Source organism: Pundamilia nyererei, unplaced genomic scaffold, assembly GCF_000239375.1.
Source record: "Pundamilia nyererei isolate P.nyererei 1_Seehausen unplaced genomic scaffold, PunNye1.0 scaffold00005, whole genome shotgun sequence".
Classification (NCBI taxonomy): domain Eukaryota; kingdom Metazoa; phylum Chordata; class Actinopteri; order Cichliformes; family Cichlidae; genus Pundamilia; species Pundamilia nyererei.
Genome location: NW_005187406.1, coordinates 3,497,573 through 3,516,280, shown reverse-complemented (window position 1 = coordinate 3,516,280; position 18,708 = coordinate 3,497,573). Strand labels below are relative to the sequence as shown.

Below are 18,708 nucleotides of genomic sequence, written 5' to 3'. Positions count from 1 at the left end.
ACCTACTCTTACCTACTTGTCAGTTCCTAATGTGTTTTTACCACCAGACTAAGGGAAGGTTAAATTCATCACTCATTAGTGTAAGATGACAAAAGCGAAGTATAAACCTAGACAGCCTAGACAGTTTTTTTTTTGTTTGTTTGTGTTTTGCCTCGATAAAATTTAACATTTTTAAAACTTGATTAGAAAAGATTATTTTCTTCTGTAGCGGCCATTACAGCTTTTACTTTGAAAGTGTCTCTGGGACATAGTGTGGTTAACTTCCTGTAACTTAACCAGCTTGCTTTGAGTGGGCACTCTGGGGGCGGAGCATGCTCGGTTGGATAGCTGAGAGAAAAAGCCGAGGCAACAGTCCGGGGTCCACCGCGCTCGTATCTGGTCTGTGTCCAACTGCTTTTTTTCCTAAATGGCAACGACGGCAGAGGACCAGCGGGAACCGGCGGACGCCGCTGCATTGTCGACACACCACGGCTGCCACCACCACAACAGCAACAACAATAACAACAACAACAATAACAACAAAGACAGCGAGGCGGGAGAGAGCGCGACCTCTGCCACCGCCAGCTCGACAGAATCCGGCGGGACGGCGTCGCAGAGCATCGGTAACGGCTCGGTTATCAACCCTAACGGGGGAAACAACGGGAAGTGGGTTCGCCTCAACGTTGGCGGCACGGTGTTCCTCACGACGCGGCAGACGCTCCTCAAGGAGCAAACTTCGTTCCTGTACCGGCTGTGCCAGCAGCAGGACCTGCATTCGGACACGGTAAGCCCCGCCAGGACGCTTTAACCCCCGCTGAACGGTGCTTCGCTCCGGGCGAAACATAACTATTATTTTGTCACAGCAGCGGGTGAGCTGGGACTGCACCTCCTCCACTTATTGTCTTTGTGATGGTTTCAACGTCCTGTGAGCATTTAAGTTTGATAGTTACTTTGTCTCAGACGCTATTATTCTGGGTACTGGCAAGTGACATTGTGCCATATATCAGATTTCTATGAAAACGAATGTGGTGACAGTACATTACAATAGACGTTGCACACCATTCGTGTTGTGGCACGCAATTGTATTTGTTAAGAACAGAGACACTGGTGCGGTTTTTGATCTCTTGATAACACTCCTGCTATCTGCAGCGGCTTAAAGTTAACAACAGCTTAGATCGTTGAGGCATCTGTTAACACACGATTGGTTCGATTTATGTTAACAGGCTTACTGCTTTGGTCTAAAATGGCGATTATTTTCTATAAAATGCGTGTGCATCTGTTTCAATAAAGTACGGAATTGTATCCCATGATATCACTCCAACACGAGTACTGATTTCCCTAAAACTTGCATCTGTCCTCTTCCGGAAATCCACTCCTGCAGCTCCAAATAGGCATGGAGCAGCCCACTAACCAGGAGATATACGTGCAGTCTGAAGCACTTCCACTCTCCTGCTTTTCTTCATGTGAATGTTGCTTGGGTCAGATGGATGAACACGTGCCTCCTCTTCTGCAGGGAGCCACACAGTTGGTAGCTGTACAGCTGGCATCTTATGGGGAGGGCAAGAGAGAGGGAGAGTCTGGCTGTCACATGTAGACTGAATGGACTTGAAAGACTCATGAATGATGCAGATTTCTATTATGCTGCATGGACTTTGATATGCATGAGTATGACAAAGGGTGGGGGTGGGGGGGAGGTCCTCCTCATGAACCACAGCCCACTGTAAACTGATACAATGCTGCAGGCAGGTGAATACCTCCATGTTGCCAAAATTTCAGCTTTTCTGGAGAAAATAGGAGGGGGTGAGGAGTTGTCTGATCAGTGGTGTGTAATTTTATACTACAGTACATTAGGTAGCACAGCAGAGAGCTGGCAGGAAATGAAGCAGGTGGTAACGATTAATAAAAGACCTTGACTGAACACAAACCTGTGATGATACAATTACATGGTGAATGTATTAAACTCATGGGCCAGCAGAGCACTCCAGAGATATTAATTAGTTATTCAAATTAGCAATTTAAAAGTAGGGTTGCAAATATTCAGTTAATCGGCTGACAGATGGATAAGCGTTTGTTTGGTTTTTCTTGTCACCACATCGCCATAGACTATAGGAAACTGCATAGGTTCTTTCTCACTTTTTAAATGATTTGATGTTTAATTGTGTAGGTCAATCTGTAAATCAATAATTTGTTGTAGCACTCGTTGAAATTTTATTTATTTTGTGAACCAATGCATACAATTTCAGACAAATTACAACAATCCTGGGGCTAAAAATATATATTTTAATAAATTCTTAGATTAGTCATTAAGGGTCATTGCTGACTTTGTGCTTAGTTTTGATTCATCAAAAAAACCCTCCTTGCGGCTCTTTTGGGTGATAGCAGATTGCTACAATTGCTGATCGTTTTTATGGAAGTTGCTGATTTGTCTGCAGACCCTCGCTAATTAACCACTGAGTAGCTGCTGTGAGCAACCATTCATCAACCAGCTGGGGAATTTTTGCTCAGTAACCTAGTATACCAGACCGTAACCGGGGATCGCCAACTGGTATCTAAGCCTATGTGACTGGGGCCTAACCGGTTTTAACCCCCCTTGCAGCTGTGGGGCACCTGCAAGCCATTATGCAATCTGCCTTCTGCCCAGCTTCTCCTTTCATGCCCTATCAGACTAAATGTGTATTTAGCGGGGTTTTGCCAGCTCTGTGCTGAGGTCTTGCTGCTCTTCTTGCCTCCAGCTTTCCATGTATGCACATGGCGGAAGGGCAGAGCCATGCTATCAAATACAAATTACTGCAGCTGGAAGTGGCGATCTCCTTTTGATTATAGTGGTCCCGACTGAATTGACTTTTTAGTCAGGAACAGCAGTGGACCAAAATAGAAAGAAATTCACCCTTCTAAAAGTACATGTCATGTTTCAGTTGAGAACATTGTGCACCTGCCAGTCAATTCCTGACCTTTAGAAAGGTTTATTTTAAGATTTTTTTTTCCTCTTTTCTTTTTTTGTGACTGTTACAGGAAAAACAGGAAATGCGGGAGAGCAGGGGAATTTTAGGCTGGTGTTTGAATCTTTAGTGGCTGCTCATAGTGTACGACTACATGTGGTATTCACCCCAGTCCCAAACTGTGACACAAATACTAAACCAGCGGGGAAAACTGCATCAAGTCATGCTTAGGATTAGAATCGAGCCTCCCTTTAAGATCAAGATGTGGCTTGATGATTTGCCACATCGCTTATGCTGTTATTATTATTACATGTGCAGTCACTGAAGCAGGTTACAAACTGAATATGCGACAGATCCAGAAATAACAATCGCAGAGGATTGAGTGGGATTGTGGTGCGCAGCAGTGATGACTGTTCCCCTGCTGCACCTCTGGGTGCTATGGAAAGAATATTCCTGTGTGACCTTCAGCTGTGACCTGACAGGAGGTTTCTCTGCGCTGCCTGATGACACACATGTAATCTCTCTTTCTGTGTCTCACAAATATTCAGACGCACACCAACACTTTCCTTCCTCCTCATTATTTTCTACCTCCCTGTATTATTTTCTTGTCCTCTCTGCATTCTCGCTCTTGGTAGTTGACTCACTTTGTTTTACATTCATGCTTTTTTTTATTATTATTATTATTATTTTTTGCTCGTACCCTGTAATTTATGCATTGTATCACAAACTCCTGAATCTCAAACCACGGAGAAGAATACTTAAGTAAACTTCTTTTTCTTCTGATTACTACCCATTTGCTAGCAGCTCAAAAACAGGAACTGAGCTGTCAGTGAGACTCTGAATCCTCAGTGAGTTGGGAGCAAGAGGAGCGCGGTGGCGTAACGATCTGAGTCATTGTTTAATGTTTATACAGCAAAACATACTGCTCTATAGATGGACTTCACAGAGAGATGTGTTTCGGGGTATTATAAAGGCTTTGCCAGATCCGAGAAACGTATCATCTGTTGTCTGTCCTGAGTCCTTGTTTACTTAATCCATTATGTAAGTTAATACTGCAGTGATAACAAGAAATGTTTTTGTTTTATACCCAGGAACTCTTCTTTTTCAAAGTCCGGAAAGAAACTGTAATTCCTGGAAGATTAAGGGCTCAACTCTAGTAGCCTAAAAATAAAAAAAGAGTTTGAGTAACCAGTAATTATTTGTGCTATTATTCCCAGAATTAAATGCGGGACAAATTGACGGACCTTGTGAATCAGTAATGCACTGATCTTAACAGCTAACTACATGAAAGAGTGAGCAGATTTGGTGCACAGTTGGTCTGAAAATATCTGGCTCAATTTAGCCTCCTCTAAAACAAAATCTGCGTCTTTCTTTTTAAAGGAAGTGTTTAACAGTGAGTGCACTTTGTTCCTCTCAGCTTGTCAAACTTCTTAAGACGTGAAAGTTGATATTGGAGACCAAACAAACAGACACTGCCTGCTAAAACTAGGTCACATCATCTCATCAGCTGACTGCAAATATCACACTTCTACAGTTTGGAGCAACACAGGCTGTCCTTCGAGCGCTGCCTCACCATTTTTTGTGTGTGTGTCAGCATACTTTGTTAACTGGCCAGCATCAAGCTGAAACGAGCCACCCCTCGAGTTAGTTACCACACAGAACGTTGTAAATCCAAATCAGTTAAAAGCACTTCAGCCTGTGTTTCTTTTGCTCAAGAGAGGAGCTGATTTTTAGGTGCTGGACAATCCTCCCACCCCTCCCTCTCAGACGTTTGCATGTCTGCACTTAGGAGCTCCTGTCTGTCTTTTTTTTTTTTTTTAAACCTCCACATAGACGCTTACAATCTGTCTCCGTGCGACTGTTTTAATGAGATTACTGGCACTTAAAATGCTCTACCTCCTCACCCAACCAAACCCAGGGCTCCCCTCCTTTATCCGTGTGGATGATCTCGCACCATCCCAGGCCAGTTACACCATGGATGACTGGTTGTGGGCCATAACAACACAGCCAGGTTCTGTGGTTTAGGGATTATTTGCACGTACGCATGAAATTTTTTGTTAATTAAGTTTTTAACTTTAATTGTCCACAACCCATCTCATCCCACAGTGTCAACACAGCCTCCAAAAATGCTAGAGGCAAGGTTTTTGCTTCAGAGTTGTTTAAACTTGTAAATTTGAAAATGCACAAATTGAAGGCTGAGAACACAGTAAGAGGTTGGTGGGTGTTTTAACCATATCCCATGGCAGGATTTCACAACTTTCTTTGCTATTCCTGTTTCCTTAAACTTATTTGTATAATTAGATTGATACATATACAGGTAAAATAAGTCAGAGCTACAGGATGGGGCAGTGTTTTACATGCTTACAAATGTGTAGTTGGTGTTTGGGAAAGTTTGCAAAAAAAAGGCACATGCGACCAAGCTTATTTTATGCCTCCCACACGAAAAGTGTCACTGGCACTTGAGAAGTCAGTAGTTTAGCTAGGCCATCTTTGATCCCACAGACCATAAATTAGGCTGATCCGTAATTAGAAATCACCCTTATTTCTAGAGTTTTATCACAACTCCTGCCCCCGTTCATATCAGAATTTCATAGACAGGCTAAAAATGAATGTGTTAGCTCTTATTTTCACCAAGACTGAGGATTACTAATAGTAATAATAATACTTAGTAATACTTAATAGTCTCAACTGCACAGATATTATAGCAGCAATACAAGGAGTACAGTGTAGAAAAAGAAACTGGACTTGCTGTGAGACTCTGTATGCTAGCATATACTGAGATGCACTGATAGCCTGGCATACCTGAAAAATGCATTAGGTCACAATTTGTTGGAAAAATAAACCTTTCAGTATTTTTAACACTGAGATACAGGTAGGAGTAGGGATGGGTATCGTTTAGATTTTATCCGATACCGGTGCCAACCCGGTACTTTTGAAATGGTGCCGGTGCTTAAATGGTGCTTGAACTGGTGCTTAAACAATGGAAAACACAAACTTTGTCCTAAAACCTCTCATGTTTAGCTGTTTTTTTTCTAACAATGCTAGCCTTTTCTGCAGCTATAGAGCTTATATGGTATCACTCTATCAAACAAGAAGACAGCCGCATGTAACTACGACCGTGTTTGCTAGTTCACCTTACGTGCATTATTTTAATAACGTGTTTAGCCTGTGGCGATCGTGGCTCAAGAGTTGGGAGTTCGCCTTGTAATCGGAAGGTTGCCGGTTCAAGCCCCGGCTTGGACAGTCTCGGTCGTTGTGTCCTTGGGCAAGACACTTCACCCGTTGCCTACTGGTGGTGGTCAGAGGGCCCGGTGGCGCCAGTGTCCGGCAGCCTCGCCTCTGTCAGTGCGCCCCAGGGTGGCTGTGGCTACAATGTAGCTTGCCGTCACCAGTGTGTGAATGTGTGGATGACTGGATATGTAAAGCGCTTTGGGGTCCTTAGGGACTAGAAAAGCGCTATACAAATACAGGCCATTTATCATTTACTCAACGTAAATTACACACGAACAACATTAAGCTACTCACGCAGAGAAGAACGGCTGCTGCCATCATCATCCGTCATCATTTCTGCTACACTGGCAGGGCTAGGGGCCAGGACTCTCCTCTTCGGGCTCTTGGGGGATGTTGCTAACTCCGGGTCCGTATGTGCTTGGTCTTGCAGCAAGCTGTCAAATACGGTGTATTTCTTGGCTTTAAAAAAACACTATGCGTCGCCAGGTGTTTCATCAGATTCGAGGTGTTTCCTCCTTTGCACAGTATCACCTTAAAGCACTTGTTGCAGGCTGCTGAGTTTGCATCTTTTGATGTGAAGTACAGCCAGACTTTTGACCGCTTCGCATTTGGGTGTTTTTAATCTCTCTTAAACTCTAAAAGAATGTACGTACCTACCGTTTATGTCAGAACCAATACCGGTACCCATCCCTAGTTAGGAGGTAATTGTTGTGCGCATGTTTTAAAAGGTGAATGGGGTTTTGTTAGATTATAGGCGATGGGCTACTGGACGTCCTTACCGCTACAGGGAAGTGTTATAGAGTCGCATCCTATTTCCCTGAACAAATGTTGTGTAAACCATTAACTCATCAACTAATGAGTACCTAAATGTCATAACTGTTAATTCCCTCCCTTTGAGTCTTTTGGACTTCCCACAATAATGAAACTGAGAAAGTGACCTCTCATAAAAAAGGCCATTTTAAAAAATTTTGTTATTTCTGTACTTTATTCATACTCATTTTAGCTCAGTGTGAGAGTCCCTGCTATTGTTTCTGCTGTGATCCTCTGCTTACTGTTTCATTGTGTGTAACATGGTGAAACTAATACACACAGAGTGGAGCAGAACATGAGGTGAAGTAAAGAGAAACTCATTCTAGTTTTTCATAATGCGTTATGCAACTGTAATAAACAATTGCTATAAACGCTTAAGACATAAGGATCGAATGTCTGAAAGCTAAACTAAAATGCCTGTTTTGCTCCGCCAATGAAAAATAGCGCACCCAGGCAATTCAGTGTAATTTACATTAGCATGGACTGATAGTCATGACTGGATTTATTTTGCTTGTTTGGTTCTTATGTACACAACGTTTTTGGTTGTAAATGAAGTGCAAAGGGAAATGTGCTAATTTGTTGAGGTGCTGGTGCTTTAGTTTGGCATCCAGTCAGTAGATAGAGAGAGATCACCTGTATAGTAAGAGTAATAATACTAAAAATCAACCAATAGCAGATGGAGAAAGACAGCAAGACTCAAGTGATGGCTGTGACACAATTCAGAAAGCTTTCCCCTCGTGTTGTTATGGCCACACTGTCAAGTCAAGTCACGTCGATGAGGCGTCAGTTTGTCCTCCACTGCAGCTCTGCTCATTTAGGATGTCGAGTGTGTCTGTATGTACCTATGTTTATGCCCGGAGCTGCAGTCTCAGCTTTTTCACGCTCTAATCACTGTTTTTCAGTACAAACGCATACTCTCCTAACATGCACTCAGTTTATACACGGTGCCTCTTGGTCTTCAACTCTGATCTCTGCTTTCTTGCTCACATACACAAATGTGTAAAACCCATATGTCTTATTCATCCATGTCTGTGACAGTGTCCACCTGTTTCTTTGAACCTTCTTTAATACAAAGAAATTTCCTTTACCTCCTATTTCCAAACCAGGGTATTTTTCTTGTTTGTTTGTTTTTCTCATAGCATTTTTTTTTAATCTTTTGTCCTCTACTGATCTTTTGTTGTCTTCCTACCCCCCCTGTTTTTCATCTAATCCATCCTCACCTAGCTATCCTTCCATCCTACAGAGTGCTCTGAGGAGTACACTGGTGTTTACACTCCTCACTCTCTGTTTGCAGCAAATGCTACTATAACAGAGCTAGAGCTTAACCAGCAGTGCTGCTGTTTCTGAGGGTTTTTTGTTTGTAGTAGTAGCAGAAGCAACAATATTGCTGACCATATAACTTACTCTTATAGTGGGCTGTGTTGTGCATGTGCATGCAGAACACGCAAATAAAAGTGCTAACATCCATCTGCACAAGTTGCTGCTACAGGCCAAGATTGTTACTGCTTGAGCAGGCAGTCAGAAAAAGAATCAGTCATGTGACTGGAGCATGTTCTCATTATCTAGCTGGATATCTTCCTGCTCATTGACTTACTGCATTAACTGTCCTTTCAGTCTATATATGGAGACGCAGAATAGCTCTGTATATAGCACCAGCCAAATGCTGGTATATGGTTAAATCTGTAGAAAAGCTAACTCTGATGTACTCTCTCTTATCAAGAGATAATGGTTTGTATTTTGGGCTGAGGAATTCGGCATTTGAAAATCATATAATTTCCAACAAGTCCCGCCCCTTTTCCCCTTAATTTAAATGCCTTTGCCTGTATCTCCTATTGGCATGTTTTTGAACTCCTCCAGCAGTGGCTCTTTTATGAACTCGACTCTAAAGGGCGATGTGCTTCAAGCATTCATTATGGACAAGAGCACAGGCAGGATGAGCGTATATGTGTAGGGATAGGAGTCATGACATAACAACCAGGCAAGCTTGTCACATGTAGCCTGGAGATGCAAGTGAAGTAGGCTGTTGACACACATGAGCACACAGTTTACGCTGACTTTCAGTAACCAGTAGGGTTTTTTTTGTTTTGTTTTGTTCCCATGTAAAAACAGCTGTTGTTACCAGAGTAAATCTGAGTTCAGTCCACACAGTGTGGAGCGCACAGTGGAACAGGCACGCACACACGAAGTGAAACCAAGAGAAGAGGTGAATAAAGAAAGTAGCACAAGCGTGAACAGTAGTAAAACACAAGCAACAAACAGAAGAGTGACTGCAGACAGTTCTTGAGCAACATGTCACCATCTACATTGCTTCAGATAGAATCACATGCACAAATGCAAAATAAAACCTCCACACTTCATAACATGAGGAAATGTGTTATGAAGGCTGTAAAAATGCAGTAATGATATAATGGACTGTCCTCTGTCTGTCTCTGACTCTTTTCTGTAACAGGATGAGACTGGAGCTTATGTAATTGATAGGGATCCTACCTACTTTGGCCCCATCCTCAACTACTTGCGGCATGGCAAACTGGTCTACAACAAGGAGCTCGCTGAAGAAGGTCTGCATGATTGTCTTATTTGCTTGCCAGTAGAAATAAGAATAATACTAGCACGTTTGTTGCAGTATGATGCACTTTTTCCCTGATGCCTTTCTTTTGCTTTTGTGTTTTTAATTGAATTTGTGCACTTTATATGAAGATTTGGTATGTCTGAAGAATGTATAAGTCTTCTACTGAGGTAGCTAAAATCAGTTAATGAATAATTAAGAAACGGTTGACAGTAATGGTTAACAGATGGCCAGGACTAATAATCAATAGTAGACTGATGTGGTTAAATATATGTTCTATAAAGGACAAAAGTAGAATTAAAAATTGTTAGCTTAAAGGAGTATACAGTGGTTGAAATATGAATGATGTTTAGCTGAATATTAAACAATAATATTTAAAGAATATTCTGTTTACTTGGACTGGTTTGCAACATGATTAGGGTGCAGCTGAGGTCATCTGGCGTGGAAATGTTGCACTACAGTGTCACACAGCAGCTGAGTTGAGTGTTTCTTCTGTGACCAGGTGTCCTGGAGGAGGCCGAATTTTACAACATCACCCCGCTCATCAAACTGATTAAAGAGAGGATCGTAGAGAGAGACTCCAAAGCCACACAGGTAAACGCACAACCTGTCAACAGTGAATCACTGAGCTTCCAACTATAAAACGCAGTATATCACATTTATGTTGATTGTATTATTACTCTTGAAACATATAATATTTACTGTATTTAGCTGTTCTGACATGTCCTGTGCTAAATATTGCAGTATTGTTTAGAGTCATAGGATATAGACGTTTGAGCGTTTCAGTGCTTCAGCCTTTATTAATGATTTTGTTCCCCCGGGTGCTTCTATGAAGAGGCCGCTGCTGTACATCAGCCTTCTCTCTTCTTTCTTTGCTTTTCTCGGGATGGTTGGACTCACTCTTATATAATCCTTCTGCCCTCTCGAACATACTCCCACTCTCCCCTTATCCTACTGTTCTTTACTGGACTCACTGCTCGTGTTTGCCTAGCGGGGTTAAATATTGTGCAGAAATATGAAAATAGTGGTGCTGGCTTTTAAACTGCCCAAATAGGATTTGGTAATCCAGAGCGTTGAATGTTATGCAATATGAAATGACTGCACCTTATTGGAAAATTCATAGAATTCAGTCTAGCAGTGTCAGTATTTACTTCCCTTTTTGTATCTCTCGAAATGGTTGCACCTTCCTTTTCATTCATTTCCTGCATCGTCAACTCTTTCCTCTCTCATCCTTTTATACTAGCAGGTGCCCCCCAAGCATGTCTACCGAGTTTTGCAGTGCCAGGAGGAGGAGCTGACCCAGATGGTCTCCACGATGTCGGACGGCTGGAAGTTTGAGCAGGTCAGCGTGCGCACCTGCAGAAAGCCCCGCACCGGACTGCTCTGGACTGTGGGTTGGACTCACGCTGCTGCTGACCCTTTAACCGTGACCCTTGGTCTAACCCCTCGGTCCTGACCCGAGCCTTGCTGTTTGCATTCCCAATCTGAACTTTCCATTAAATCCTAGATTATGCCCTTAGTCTAGTTCTTGATTTGCTGGCCTAATGTTACAGTGACACTAGAGAAAACGGTGGTTGGAGACAACAGCACATGCAAAATAATTACATCCATGTGCCATCAACTGGCAATCTTGTGGAGTTTGAAATGGTTGCTTGGAAGCTGGGGACCAGGTCTCCAAATACTTCCTTCGAAGTCAACCTTATATCAGTCTGCTGTGAATTTGTGATTGAATAGGGTGAAGTTGGCAATTATGTATCATCCGTTTGTGATAATATGGCAAATAACTGTGACAAATCAGTGGAAATCATAAATTTGTGTCCAACTCCTGCAAAGCTATTGCTGTGCATACAGAAATCCACAATAAATAGAAATTCATAGTAACTACTTGCATTTAGAGTCTAACCAGAACCACACAGATTAGAAAAGAAATTCAGAAGTTCCTCCATAAATGGAAGCGTAGTTGCTCCAGGACGAGAGTTTAACTGCAGGATGACAGGCACTCAGCAACATCGCATTAATGTAGGAATAACCAAATTACATCAAGTTTAGTTAAGTCCCCGTCTGGCAAATAGACTCATCAGAACTAAGTTGCACTCAACAGTTCAGACCGACAGACTGATTGCGATGTTTTGGCAATCTGTCTGCCTTTTTATAAATTACACAGCAGTTATTTGCATACATCTGAGCGCGATTGCAGTCGGTCCGTGTCGGACCACGACTATTTAAAGACACCTATGGGGACCAGACAACGCTTAGTCCCCACACCTACTTACATTTGGTCGCTGAATTTGATGCAGTCACTGGGCAACCTTTTTTGTCGCCTATTTGAAAGGAGGTTGCCATTTAATTTGTACTGTAGCGTGACTGAGCCATTAAACAGCCCCTTTAATCTAGTGAGTCCGTGTGAGTTAGTCCCAGAACCTGTAATCTTAAAGAAATCGTAAACTTTTATAGTTTTAAAATTATGATACAGATTTTGGAGAACCAGTTCTGTCAAATAAACACGCCTTCTTGTCTGTTGTAATGTCAGTCTGTTATTGGCCACATCTCCAAAGACGACCTGTTAATATGTTTAATACTTCTAGACTTCATGGCGTTAAACTGGCCAGCCTTTACAACACTGTAGGCTAAAAATCGCACACAGACCCTGTGTCCCTCCCCCACTCCTCTGCTTTAGCACTTGGCTCCCCTGCATGCTGCACAGCTATGATTTTCATATATTTTTCAGCAGAGCTGACCCGCAGTTGTTTTGCTGTTTCCACAAGTACACAGCGCTTGAATCTACTGCTGCGTCCTCCCCCGTCCCCCAGCCATGCATGAGCAAAGGCAACCTTCCTTAGCTGTAGTATGGGATCTCCACTTTCTGTCTCCTGTGCTGGAAGTCCCCATGATACTCACTGTGTGTCTTTGTCTCTGTCCCTCTCTGCTCTGTATTTCTCTCTGCATCTGCGTCTCTTTCTTTCTAGATGGTGAACATCGGCTCGTCGTACAGCTATGGAACAGAGGATCAGGCTGAATTCCTGTGTGTCGTATCAAAGGAGCTCCACACGGCCGGATCTGGGCTGGGAACAGAGCAGAGTCACAAAACCAAGGTGAGTCTCGATATTTTGCATGAACACACAAGTATATTTCAAAATACACTATGGGGAGAAGCTGCTAAGCTGTGTGTTGGCTGTGTTCGTATGTGTGTATTTCTGCTTTGTTGTGCGATGTGTGAAAGAGTAGAGGTCTCTCAGCTCATTAAAGGTGATATGAGTGTGCTTTGATCCTGCGCCTCTCCACTCAAAGCTCCAAATGTCACTCCCCTCAAAATGTCATTCACAAGCACATTCACTCCATCATTCACACAGCTCTGCCTTTCATTCCTGCAGTTCTCAATCATTACTGTATTGGTTCTTCCTCCTTCATGTGGATATATTAATATATATCTGTGTCTGTTTTTTACCTCTCAGCCTCTCACTGTCCACTCACTGACACTCATCCGTGTGCTCATTTTTGTCATTTTTCTGTCGCGTTTTTTTTTTTTTCTTTTCCCCTTTTGTATTTTCTCCTCCTTCCTTCATGCTGAATGAAGCCCACAGAGATGCAGGAGGAGGAAGCGGCGAAGGAGGAGGAGGAGGAGGAGGAAGAGGGGGGGAGAGATACCACACCAAATGAGTGGCTTAGAGAATGAGGGAGTCATGTTTCTTTGTTCCAAAGAGATGCCTGACTGGGTGAGGAACTGTGCAAAAGATGTGCTAGTGGGTAGATGTAGTGGATTTTAGTGTGTGTGTGTTTATATGTCTGTGATGTCTGTGAGAAATATAGAAGAGGTTTCATGGCACAGCATTGAGTATGGCCTTACAGTTGCCTTTCTGTTTCAGTCTGAAGATCTTTCTTCATTGAGTCAGTCCCATGTTAAAATGACCAAATGTAGTTGTGTATTTGGTTAAGTGAATGTTGCATTTAGATTACTGGTTGAAAACTGTAAGGTTGCAATGATTGTAACATATTAAAAAACATGGGCAAAATATAACACATGCATAATCGCTAATCATGATTTGGACCATAAACAACAAAAATAAACTCTTACTTTGACTAGGATGGAGGCCTTGTGCTCATAACCAACATGAGCACAGGACCAGTTAACTTGTATTATATTTTTAGGATAATTATAAGTTATTTACACCATTGCACAATTGCTATTGGTCCTATATTTACAGATATGCTTGTTATACCAGCATGCAAAATGTGCTCTTAAAGTAACATGCCAGTAGTGTCCCTGCAGCTAACGACAAGAACGAAGCGATTTCCTCTTTATCTGCAAGTTTACCCCTTAACTGTAAAAAGGCTGATGGGGTGAACACGATAACTTAGACTTTTCGAATGAATACTAGTAAATATGTCAGAGGAGTTCAAATCTCAGTGAGGTCAGGGTCAGAGGTCAAGTTTTTTGAAAATCTTGTGAACACGATAACTCGCGAAGGTAGTCCCCTGGGATTTGGTGTAGCACTGTGTCAGTATTTTTTTAATTCATGCACTGATGTTTTGTGTATAACATTTAAAGTAACCAGTATTATAATAATAATAGTTATTGTTATTGTTATTTATTAGTTTGTGTTAGCACTCGATCACCAATCACAGTGGTTAGCTGGTAATTTGACACAAATATGACCAGTTCTTGTTCAGAGAAAAAAAACAGCTGTGATCAAGATACCAAGACCATCTTTTATGTGTAGTTATTTGTCACTGTGATTAAATGGAAAACAGATTTCGATAAAATACATGTGTGTGTGTGAGAGAATGTGATGAATTTTGCTAATTGGCGCTTGGTTGGAAATGTCACTTTCCCCACACAGCCTCACATGTATCGATTGAGAGCTGCGTCTCTATGGGCTCTCATTGTCAATGCTGTGACATGGAATATCTCTGACCTTTCAGTGCAGCAATAGTCTTCAGATGTCCTTCCCAGTCTGTGCACATACATATACAGTGTCAGTGTAAAGTCACACACATGTGTAATTAACATTTGCACAATGCACAATTTAAAATTCAGTAAATATCAAAGCAGAAAACACACACTCGTATGTAGTAAGTAGCGAAGATGGCTGTTTTTGTTTTGTTGTTTCCAGTCATTATGCGTGATAGTTAAGTCACTTATTCTCAGTTGCTCAACATATTCATCATCATTGCCATCATTGCAGCCAAAACCATAGCTTAGATTGTTTGCAGTGACTGTAGATTTTATGTCTGCACTTTTCCAATCTCTAATGTCTGTTTTTGTTTTGTCGTTTTGTCTTTCATTTTGCAGCTTTTTCAAATCCACGGGTCCCGGATGTAGAAATCACGAGAATTTATTTTTCCTATGCTTGTCATGTTCTGTACATGGCATTTGTGTGTTTTTGTCTGTGGATAGTCATCGCAATACGTAGCATTGTTGCCACTTCATTGACAAAATGCTGGTTAGTTTTAGCAAACGTCCAAAAATGTCTAATATCACTGTTAACGCAATGGAGCAATACCATCTTAAAAAAAGAAAAAAGTGAAATCACCTTAATTTACAGATGTGTTGTGTCTGTGCAGATGTTATATTGCCAAGGGCAGTAGTGCAGCTTAGTAAATCATGACCAAAGAGCCATATTAGATCTGGCTGAACCAAGGTGCTGATTCTTAATATGACAGGAGAGAATTGGCCTCGTCTTGGTTAACCTGTGAGGAGCTGTCCCATCTGTGCTGCACAGGATTTGCATCATTTTATTTCCTAATGAAGCAGCTATCCCGGTGATTTATGCAATTGTTGCCCAGTCTTTGACCACCGACTCTGCTGAAGTGCTGACAGTATTTCATAGTTTGGTACGAGGTTTTCTCATGACAAAAAAATCACCTTGGTTGTGAAGAAAACCTGCCAGCAGCTGCTGGACCACACAGAGCAAAAGTGTGTTAAATCGCCCATATCAGCCTTATTTAAAGATGACTTCAAGCGTACTCAAGTAATTAAATCTTCACGAGCTCAACTCAAAGTCCACTAATTTGTTGCTCTCAGTCATTCAGGAGGGTGTGTGTTTGTGTGTTAGCATAGCCACTTCTTGGTTTGGACTGTGTAACTGAAGTAGGTCAAAAATGTGCTTGTGGGGACAATTTTACACTTTCTGGACATTACAAAGGTGCACACGCTGCACTGGTGAAAACACAAACTGCTCTACATTGTTGCCCACAGACACACACACACATGCGCGCGTATACACATATATCCCTTGTTTGTGCTGATGCATACCTGCATCACCTTGCACAACAGCAGTGTTGCTTCGGTCTGTTGCCATGGCTGGGATCCAGTTCCTGCTTTGGCCTCAACAGACTTGGAGACGTTGGTGTAGTCAGGAAAGGCTTAAAAAGCAGGCATGGAGGAGGAAGGGGGCAAGGATGAGTCTGGTGTACCTCAGCTTTGTAATATTAGTGATCATATCCTGTTTTTAGTTCCAATAAAGGCCCCACAGCAAGCAGATCTGCTGCAGTGCAGGTGTATGACTGAAAATAAAATGTCAAAGAAAGCCACGTGACTTTTAACAACCTCTGCTGTGAACATGCAAGAACCACACCACAGATCACATTTGGACTCATGCACGAGACTGTGGCCAATTTCCTTATAGCTCTAGGCATCACTCTGCAAATACACCACTCACATTTGGTGTTTATTAAATTTCAGGAGGTGCACTTAGTGAATGTTAGGGTGAAACCAAAAGGGTTATACATTAGTTATAAAACAGCAGGTTTTTAAAGCATGTAGATAAGAATTTAGAGTAGGTCTGCTATAGTCCAACATCACGCTGTAGCTTATAAGAAAACACTTACTTGAACAGATGCTAACATTAAAATGCAACTCAGCACTTCTTGGATGCATAAATAAGTACATTTGTGGAGTAAGTGATGTAAGTTATTGGTCTGTTTTCAGCCTCAAATTAAGATTTGGTGCGCTTCTCAGATTGAACGCAAGCCCAGAGGGATTATTTCTGCCTCTGAGACTACAGCAGCCGTGTTAAGCATCGTCTGCCTGCAGCTTTAGTCTCACCTCCTGCTGTTTAGCTCCTACAGCACACCTACTGACCAGCAACACACAGCCAACAAGTGTGCAGGGGTCACAAATTTGAGACAATCGAGAAATAAGATCGTGGTAGGCAACTTTTTTTTTTTTTTTTTTTTTTTTTCCCTTCCCCTCTATCTCCTAACATTTTGATAATAAAATCAATTTAACATAAAAAAAATAAATAAATGGGATGTAAATACAATATTCCATGTTTGTTTTCCATTTATAGCACTGATCAGAAAACATCCTTAACCTGTGGGATCCTCCCGATCCCTAATTAGGAGGATTAGCAGAACACTGTAAATGTTAAATGTGTAGTTAGCCTGCAGTTACTGCGTACGATACTCATAACAGTGATATTGACAGAACAGAGAAGACCAAAAGATTTCATTTCTTCAGCTTTTTTTTTTTTTTTCCCCTCTTCTCTTTGTGGCTTTTTACTCGGATCATTCAGTGCCTTGAGTTCAAGCAGCAAAACAGACATGTCAGCATGATCGTAGCTGTTATTCCATGTGTTTTTAAGTGGCTGCTTTTAATATTTTACAGTAGATGGTTTACAATCTCACTTTTTGTTTTTACTTTGTCTTCTCGTGCATTTACTGAGGTGTTCCTGTAGAGATAAAGAGTAAGTGTGCACACCAAACAGCTGCATGCATGAGGTGAAGCTGGTTTAAGATGTTTTGTATAAAAAGCACCACCTTTTTTTAATTGTTTTGTAAGTTTTGATGTCTAATTTATTCTTAGACTTTCTTTTTGAATATTACATTGTAAGAATTTGGCCGTTTGTTTTTAGATGCGTGTGGGGGGGTACTTTTGCTCGTTTCTACTTGAAGAATAGTGTTTCTGTTTCACTGTCCTGACGATCTCAAACAGCACATACTGTATAATCAGCAGGTTTACTGATTCCAAGTTTTTCGTCTTGGCTCACTTAAATGTATAAACCTCCATTTGCATGTCCTGTTACAGTACCCTGTTTGTTTTTTTGCTTGATCCCTCACTTCATTTTTGCTGTACAATTAGTACTTAATGTGTAAACACAGCAGAGCTCTTTCATTAGCCTGTGCAAAAAAAACCAAACATCTGTCATCATCAAATCGGGATAGAAAAACATTTCTCTCTGATGCTGGAGATTCTTTCATCTGCTGTCTGTAGAGCCACTTTACTGTCTGTGAGCATGAAACGGACCCATGTGTGACGCATGAATCGTACGGGCTTCAGGAATCAGTGTTTGGATAGTTTCAAAACTGGACTTCATGCGGTCCTGAACATATGACATCTTCAACAGAGTGAAAGGAAAATGTACTGTTTTTTTTTTTTGTTTTTGTTTTTTTAAATTTAATGTAAATGAATGTCAGCATTGTCAACAAAAATAAACATTTGGTTTAAGGTACAAAGTCTTTGTTTTGTTTTTTGCCCTGATCACAATGAGCCCACTGTGCACTGCTTTCTATACCAGCGGTCCCTAGCCCCCGGGCCCACCGGTCCACGAGTGAGAGTTGAGGCTCAGGAGTTTCGGTTTCCCTGGGTCTTTTCCCTTGTGTTATGAATACATTTTCTATATATTTTCATGCACTTTATATTTGTTTTGTAGTTGTCTTATTTTGAAAGACATGTTTTTATGCGTTACCATAGCGACCAGAGTGTCCAAATTCATGGGCCGCATTTGTAGACCGATTAAGTCACAGCGACGCGTCGAAGGCTGTCCAAATTCGTTGACTCTCCGAATGTAGCCGACAAATGCGTCCTCCTTTTCACGGATGTGTCGGGTGTGTTCTTCGTGGCCCACCATATCCCAGAATTCATAGCACGGCCCAGCCAAACTCCAGTTCGTGGCTGCTACTAAGTTTTAAAATTACTCTTATTAATCTTTCTGGGTCACAAAATAAACTTTTAACATATTTTCAGGCGAGAAATTCAAATATCTGCTCGGTTTATCAAGATTTCGCATATTTGCAAAAGTGCTTCGACGTTTTCGGAGACGTCTGTTACCCACCAGCTCGATAGCTAGCCGAGAGCTCGAGGATCACTAGAGCCGCCGAGAATGGCACAACTCCCGGCACATTAGTTTCAGATCACCGCGGGCTTTCGCTACTCAGGTTAAACGTAATAAATAAGTCACTTAG

General features: G+C 41.7%; 1 protein-coding gene across 6 annotated transcripts; it reads left to right on the top strand.

The window, feature by feature from the left end:
- Positions 1-285: 285 nt before the first annotated feature.
- kctd17 (potassium channel tetramerization domain containing 17) lies at positions 286-17,934 on the top strand. Of its 6 annotated transcripts, none has more exons than XM_005721810.2 (7): positions 286-763; positions 9,409-9,517; positions 10,028-10,119; positions 10,772-10,867; positions 12,492-12,617; positions 13,100-13,238; positions 14,816-17,934. In XM_005721810.2, exons 1-6 carry the CDS (start codon positions 407-409, stop codon positions 13,196-13,198), a joined length of 879 nt encoding a protein of 292 aa, XP_005721867.1. In that variant the 5' UTR covers positions 286-406; the 3' UTR covers positions 13,199-13,238; positions 14,816-17,934. The 6 variants fall into 6 exon arrangements, with proteins under 6 accessions (XP_005721867.1, XP_013769138.1, XP_013769143.1 ...); XM_013913684.1 differs by having other exon boundaries at positions 10,769-10,915; XM_013913689.1 differs by lacking the exon at positions 13,100-13,238 and having other exon boundaries at positions 10,769-10,915.
- The last annotated feature ends 774 nt before the right edge of the window (positions 17,935-18,708 follow it).

Bases quoted from the DNA above. Each gene is read 5' to 3' on its own strand.
- kctd17 (XM_013913677.1), top strand. From the start codon at position 407: ATGGCAACGACGGCAGAGGACCAGCGGGAACCGGCGGACGCCGCTGCA. The intron at 9,518-10,027 runs GTCTGCATGATT...TTCTGTGACCAG, and splicing joins CAAGGAGCTCGCTGAAGAAG to GTGTCCTGGAGGAGGCCGAA. The intron at 10,916-12,491 runs GTGGGTTGGACT...CTTTCTTTCTAG, and splicing joins GCACCGGACTGCTCTGGACT to ATGGTGAACATCGGCTCGTC.